General features: G+C 46.7%; 1 protein-coding gene across 8 annotated transcripts in view; it reads left to right on the top strand.

Moving 5' to 3' along the window:
• Window positions 1-1,379: 1,379 nt before the first annotated feature.
• Window positions 1,380-7,567, top strand: part of Unc5d (unc-5 netrin receptor D) — a 517,885-nt gene continuing 511,697 nt past the window's right edge. For 6 of the 8 annotated variants that reach the window (XM_075986466.1, XM_075986465.1, XM_075986462.1 and 3 more), the window contains exon 1: window positions 1,402-1,783. In XM_075986466.1, the coding sequence (XP_075842581.1) occupies window positions 1,687-1,783 (97 nt within the window). In that variant the 5' untranslated portion in view covers window positions 1,402-1,686. Of the gene's footprint in view, window positions 1,784-7,567 lie in introns of all 8 variants that reach the window. The other 2 variants (XM_075986467.1, XM_075986468.1) reach the window with 2 other exon arrangements.

Genomic DNA, 7,567 nt, shown 5'->3' with positions numbered 1-7,567 from the left:
TTGAGCTACAAGAGCTCTGTAGGAAAAAATCAGCTCCTTCCACTGACATTCACAAGCCTTATGTCCTCAGAGGGGAGATGGTCTATGCGCTTATCAGGTAATCAATCTTTCTGTCTTGCATCCTCTTTGTCTTTAGGACAAAGTAAGTGAGTGCAATTACCTCATTCTCAACAATCACCTTACTTTAAACTGTTTATTCTCCATAGAGAGGTGTTTGGGAGCAGGTAGCACTTTGGCAAGATATGTTTGTTTGCTTTGTATTATTGCATCTATCAATACTGCCCTCGTTTGCCATCGAGGAACAGTTGGCAATGCTGTCTTTCAAGCCAAGTTTTCCTCTTCTTACGGAGAGGAGACTACCAGAGAAGGGAGGGCCTAGATTTCTGAGCTGAGTCTTCGATGCATTTTGATGGCTTCAGACAGAAAGTCATGATCTCATTGTGGAGCCCTGGACAGGAAAGCAACTGTCTTGGAGAAGGGGGTTGTTTGCCTAAAACCAGTAGTCTACTGCAGAGGATCAAAACCAACTTTGAGGCCCTTCTAGGTCCAAGTTCAGTTAAAGAAAGATTTAACCACCTAAAAAAGAGGAAACAAACGAACAATTTAAATAAGTGGGTGTTTTAAAAATCTTTTTCTTCTCTCAAGGCTTTGCGCCTCTCTCTCTCTCTCTCTCTCTCTCTCTCTCTCTCTCTCTCTCTCTCTCTCTCTCTCTCCCTCTCCCTCTCTCTCTCTCCCTCCCTCTCTCTGTTTTTAACTTTCATTTTACTTACTAGAAAAGCAATTTCCAGAGCCCAGATTGAAATGAACAAATATATAAGGGACCAGCAATGAGGCAACTTTTGAGAACTTTTGAGAATTCCGGAAAGACACCTATAACAGAAAAGAAAAAAATGGGTAGTTTTTGCTTCTTTAAAACAAAGCAAAGTAAAACTTGATCCCATACATCCACAAGCACCCTCAATTCACTTCTTTGGCCATAGTTAGGAATGGTTTATGATTTTTTTTTCTTGTTCCATCCTTCTGCTGGCTAGAAAGTGGAAATAGCAGAGTCGACTCAAAGTTTAGTAAAACCTCGGTTTCCTGGAAGCCTCGGTCTCACTCGGAGTTAGCAAGCAAGCAAGACGCCTCCATCCCGCCGCTGGGCGCTCGCCTCCAAGAGGCTGCTCCGCACAGCTCGCTGCTGGCGGGCGCGCGTCCTCGCCTCAGGCCGCTGGCTTGGGCGCGCTGCCTTCCCTCACGCGCGAGCCCTCCGCTGAGGGGAGGCTGCGTCTGCACGTGCGCCTGCTGCGGGCTCACCTGCATCGCCCGCTCTCGGTCCCGCCCTCCGTCCCGCCCCGGCGCGGCTCATTGGTGGCCGCTGCGAGGGGCGGAGCAGGGGCGGCCCCGGGGCTCATTAGCGATGCGGTCTCCTGGCTCAGCTTGGTAGTCCCGGACCCTGACAGGAGCTGGGGCTGCGGTCCGCACAGCGGGCAAGGCGGGCGGCGCCGCAGGAGGCAATGGGGACGGGCGCTCCGTCCCGCGGCCCATCCGGTGTCTCCGCTCCGTAGGGAACGGCGGTGGAGAAGCTCGACTCACCACAGACCACCGCCCCCCGTGGGAACCTATTGGCGGTGGTCTCCCCCGCCGTCGTGCCTTGCGGACTCCCAGGGTGTGGAAGAAGAGTGCAGTCGGAGCGGAGCTCAGAGCATGGGGACAGCGGCTGCGGGCGGCGGCTGCGGAGCGCGCCGTTGGCTCCCGTGGCTAGGACTCTGTTTCTGGGCGGCGGGGGCCGCGGCTGCCCGAGGTAAGCGCTGGGTGGACGGCGGTGCGCAGAGGAGCGGGCGGAGGAGGAGCGGGACCCGCACCTTCGGCGTGGGCTTCCCAAGTTGTGCTTGCTTCTCTCCGCGTGCGGAGCGCGACTCGGTGGGAACGGGTGGAGGAGCTCCAGGGGACCACTGCCTTCGCATCCAAGTTTGCTATCTGCCTCAATCCTACAGGTTGCTGTGACCTGGGCCCCTACCCTTGAGTCTCAGTACCTGTTCGGTTTCCCGAACCCTCCCTATTTGCTGCAGGCTGGATTGCTTGTCTTTACTACATCCTCGCTCTCCTCTGTCGTCTCCACTTTTCCTTCTTGGGCGATCTCCTTTCGGGGTGGGAGCCCACGATGATCTTAGGGAGTATATAGGGAAAGAGGCAAGCGAGTGGACTCTAATAGGGACTGCGCCTTTTTTCCCTTTAGGGGAAGCAGCAGAGCTGGTCACTTAGCTCTGCGCCAAGCTCAGTACCCCTCGGGCGACCCTAGCTCTGGCTCTAAGCCAGCACTGGCTTTGCTTCTCAGAGGCCGCGTGGATGCGGGAGCTCTGGGGAGCTGTGTGTAACCCCAGGGTGTAACAGCGCCTGCGGTGCCCAGCCGGATAAGCAGTTGGCCCGAGGCTCCACTCCCGGGGCGCATCCTCTCCCTACTCGGTGCTTACTCCAGCTAGGAAGCGCGGGCCTCCCTGAGCAGCAGGGACATCTCCTCTGCTTCTCTTAAGCTCAGGACCCCCCCCCCTTCCCCACCACCACCCGGATCCGCTGCACTCCAGCAAAGCATCAACTTAAAGATACACCCCCACGGACCCGTTTTGAAGCTGATCACAGGCAGTTTCAGACAGCCCCGGTGCCTTGGCTACCTTTGAAATAATCCAGGAGCTTTTCATTTCCTGGCCTTCCTTACCTTACCTTCTTTGCTGCTTGCCATCCAGCGGGCTTAGAATATGCGATTGCATTAAACATTTTACCTAACGCTTGCCTAGCAAGAGGTGGCACCGAGCTGAGCACCTCACCTTCTCCTCTATCTCCACCTCAGCATATTCCTGGTAGCGGTGAGGCGTTTTGAAGGATTGACAACGATCCCAAGAACTGGTATAATCTCATTTTTATAGCAGCTAGCGGTGTTAAGGGCAGTTATATTGCCTGGAAAGAAGAATTTTAGCGGATGGATAGAGGTTTTCCGTTGTATGATCTGTGCTTATTTGCGTTTCATTTCCTGAACTTTTCTTTTTTTTAAACGGAGCAGGTTTATAAAAAGCAGGAAAGGCTGGAAAAAAACGAGCTTCAGTGATTCCCACACACTGTTACAGCGAGGCACGTTTCTTTCTCTGGCTGGAAGAAAGCACGCGCTTCAGCCATTTAATTTACTACGGAGACCGGAGACTGCCTCACAGCTCAGTCAACTCTGAGTGGTTTTTATACTGTTAGGGTGAAAATGGGGGTGCCTCCCTTCCCCCATTTTTTCCTTCACAGTTTGAGTTTATACTTGCTGTTCCCAGTGTGGGGGATAGCTCACGGTGACTGACTCCAGGTACTGGGTCTTGGAATCTGGTTTGTGGAGTTGTCTTTAAGCCAGCTCAAAACAAGAGGTGGGAACATGCCAACAGCCTCTTGGATGGAGTTTTTCTGGCTGTGAAACCAAGGCTAGCACCTCTTGTCTGCAAGCTGTTCTGTAAAGGTCTTCTGGAAAACATACTGTACACTCTGCAGGCTTATTTACAGCAAATGTTTTGCACAGATCATAGAGATGCCCGAGACACATGGAGCAGTAAATCTGAGTAGCGTTTCTCTTGTCACATTTCCATTCACCTTTAGCCGCTTTTGGAGCTGGTTTATTAAATGTGCATCACAAAGGCTACACAGCCAGTGGGTTCGCTTGCACCTAGCTTTGGACAGGTGGGTACAACTGAAGTTTTCCATATTGAGTCCTGTCGTCTCTGCAAGGTATGGGTGCATTAAAGCCAGGATGCTGTGGATTTGTGCAGCGTCCTTGACTAGCGGTTTCACTGTGCTGTGTATGGTTAATGGGTTCTATAGGTAGATTTTGTATTTGCAAGTCAAAAGTTTATAATTCTGAGAACCTTTTCCTTTGGGGGTGCTGGGGATTGGACCCTGTGCCGTGTGCATGCCCGGCAAGTACTCTCCCATTGACACGTACCTGTAGCCCATCAACAGTTTCTCTTGTGGGTTCAATCCAAGATGTTATAGCTTAGCGAACAGCGTATATAGAGTTACTCTATATGCTTTGGTGGTATGATGTGTATGAGATTCTGGAGCATTGTTCATACCGTATTTACCATATATCTGTTGCCATGATAGCGGTACCACCATCTCTTTCCCCTCTAACTTCTCTTTGCTTCTCGACCTAATATAAAAAAAATCTGAAAATCTGAGGATAATTTTTGGATGGTTGGTTTCAAATACACTCAGCGAGGAATCCACTTAGGACAAGACACTACATAAAGGAAACAGCCCTGATACAGAACACCATTTGGTTTTCTGCCTTTCTAATCAAAGCTTATGCCTTCAGAGAGCAAGTTTTATTCCTGCTGGTAAAGTATAAGGATAGCACCCCGATACCGTAATTAAGGTACATTTTGACATTTTACAACTTAGACAAAGGATGTTTAAAAGTTACTTGTGACTTGCCGAATGGTAATTGAATCCACACCGTGTCATACTGATTTGTTTTCTTCTTAGAAGAGAGTGTTGCTGGGGGAGTTGTGATTTCCACTGGATCATGTGCAGAAGAGACCATGTCATTAAGCAGGCTAGATGATGACATTTGCTTCCGATAACTAGAGGGGTACACTTACGGCAAAGAATGTACACATTTAACGTTATAGGCACTGAGGGTCATATGACTTACACGCGTTCTCATGTTCTCTCCATTTCTTATAGCTATTGGCACTTTCTTAATGTTATTTGAGAACACTTCCTTTCTCTCTCTCTCTCTCTCCTTGTGTTCCTATGTTTCAAAAGAGTATAATCTGCTCATAAAACTGAAGGTAAAGCACCCTCCACACTCCCAACTTCCTGCCAGACCTTTTCTAATCCAAAGGTTGTAATTCCTGGCTTGAGCAGCCCTGTGGCACCTTCTCTTCCTACCTGAAGAAAACACTTTCTACTCAAGAGATCTTTTAAGTATCTCCGTTCTAAAGAGGAGACTAATTGCTTTGATTTGTCTAATGAAAGTGTGAGAGCACCTGAACCCTTTATGGACTTCCTCACTCTGTGAACCACCCATGTATGAGCCTCATTCTTGAGGGAGTGCTTGCTCTGAAGTCCAGGAAACCCAGCCCGTCCCAAGGGTTCTCCCTGGGCGCTCTCAGGATTGACAGGATTGGTTAGGGAGTTCCAGAGCAGCCTTTCCGGTGCACGGAATACTCAGTTTGCTCTTCTTACCTAGGTGACTTGCAAACTTGTGTTTTGTTTATTTATTTTTCCTTCCCAGAATACAGTACTCATCTTAAGATGTTGCCAACATGGAGTTTTGTGAAGGAATCAGTTCCTTGGGAGATAGCGGCTATTCGATATCCTTCTCTACTGCCTATTTTGTTTTGTTTTTAAACATTGGAGTGTAGATACAAGCCATATATATGAAAATTGATTCCAAACATTGAGACCTTTAAGGAAGTTGTAGTAGTGGTGTGGGGTGGCCTCATCTTGAGAAGGTTCACATGCATTCTCTCTCTCTGTGGAGAATACCTTTGTCATTAATCCTATTAGTCTTTACTCCAGGCAGTGCCTCCCTCCTGAGTGACACTGTCCCTGTCATCTTCCTTCTGCCTATTCCGATGCTGTCATAACCTAACTGTGAAACAGAACAATGATGAAAACTCATCCTGTCCACCCTAAGTCACTTAGGTCATGTAAAGGCCAAACACATATTCTTCACTTTGTGTATGTGAGTGTTCGTGCGTTAGAGACCAGAGGTTGACATGGCGTCTTTTTTTAACCACTCGTCTTTTTATTTTTAATTTTGTAATTACATGTATTCATTCACGCACGCACACACACACACACACACACACACACACAGACACACATCAAAGGGGGCATGTGTGTTCCATGGTGTCTATTTGGAGGTCAGAGGAATCTTGCAGGAGTATTCTTCCCTTTCCACTCTGTGTGACCCAGGGATTGAATTCAGGTCGTCAGGTTTGGTGGCAAGCACCTTTACCAACTGAGTCATCTTGCTGGCTCATCCTGTTTTGTTACAGGGTCTTCTGCTGAACCTGGAGCTCATTAATTGGCTAGAATGGCTAGTTACCAAGCACCAGTGATGTCTTGTCTCTGTCTCCCCAATGCTGGGGTTATAGAGTGTTCGACTTTTGGAACCCCACTTTTAAGTGAGCCATCTCTGCCCTTTACCTTTCATTTTCTCCATTGTTGGCTTCAAAACATTATTTTTTATTCCGTATTCTGGCTATTCTTTGAAAGAAGGCATTTTTTTCATCTTGAATATGAACTCATTTTGATATTACTCATTAATTATTCTGAATACGTTACCCACATTAGTTCATTTATTCCTTAAAATGGCTCAGGATGTTATGTGTTACTATTTGTAAGGTAGGAAGAGAGGAGCATGAGGGTTAAATAAAATTGCAAGCCCATGGAGGAGTTAGGATATGCAAGATCTTAAACCCAGTCAGTCTGACTTAAGAGTTTGCAATGTACAGTGTAGCTCAGCTATGCTGAAAATAAGTGGTCCCTTGCATTCTGTTGACAAAAGTGCTAAAATGGTATCTTCATAACTATCAAGAATTATAGAGGAATTTGAAGTAGCTTAAATATATCTGCGAATCTATTCAGATAAATCTAAGAGATTTATGTTGTATGAAAACAACATTCTTACAGCATTCAGTTTAATATACTTTGGGATTGGAGTCACGCTTAAAATGCTGAATGCCACTTTCTAATATGATAGCTTGCTTTTTTTTTCTCTCTCTCCAGTCTTGAGTGTCAACAGAAAATATTACTCTGATTGAATACACCATCCATGGAATGGCAGATCCCAAAAGACTATTTGTTGCATGTCTTGTATTTTTAGCCTTGTTTGCCGGGGAAATGTGGAGCATGAGATTTGAGAATAGATTGTTAACACGAGAGGCTGCTGTTTCTGCTGTTTTGGGTACTCCTGCTGCTGCTGCTTTTGCAAGGCAGATGGCTAGATTCATTTATAGAAAATAGATATTCGTTCTATTTTGCATTTCCACTTTGAAAGGAACTTTTAATTGTTTGTGCCACATTGCGTCGAATGGCCTTATTGTGTGCACATGCACCACACGTAGATAATTTTGCGAATTAGGCGGATGTTAATGTATTCAGTTTGAGTGGTTCTATCTGCACTGCACGGCTAACTCTGTTTTGGTTTGAAAATTCTCTTTTAGAAGTGGGTAAGTCTGTGGTGTTATGTGCACCAAGACTTTTCAGCTCAGCTCACTGCTGCTGTCTGCCTTGCTCCCACTACAGGGAGCTAGAACTCAGAGATAGAAATAGTCGGGCTGGGCTTATGGGACTGATATAGAATCTGGCAAGAATGTTGGGTATCCCTTAGCAGACATACTTGGGATCATTTTGATTTAGTAATTGCTCAGATTTTGTATAAATAAGTTATATTGGAAATGGACTTGAGTCTAATGAGGGTTCATTTATGTTTCACATACAGACTATCTGGTGGCCTGATGGCAATTTATGCATCACTTTTAGGGTACCTTGACCTTCACTAGACCCACGCAGTCAAGTTTAAAATTTTGCAATGTGGTATATGGTA

Source organism: Microtus pennsylvanicus, chromosome 9 (genome assembly GCF_037038515.1).
Source record: "Microtus pennsylvanicus isolate mMicPen1 chromosome 9, mMicPen1.hap1, whole genome shotgun sequence".
In the NCBI taxonomy this organism is placed as follows: Eukaryota; Metazoa; Chordata; class Mammalia; order Rodentia; family Cricetidae; genus Microtus; species Microtus pennsylvanicus.
Note: the sequence above shows the minus strand (reverse complement) of the source record. Positions and strands in the feature narration are given on the sequence as shown.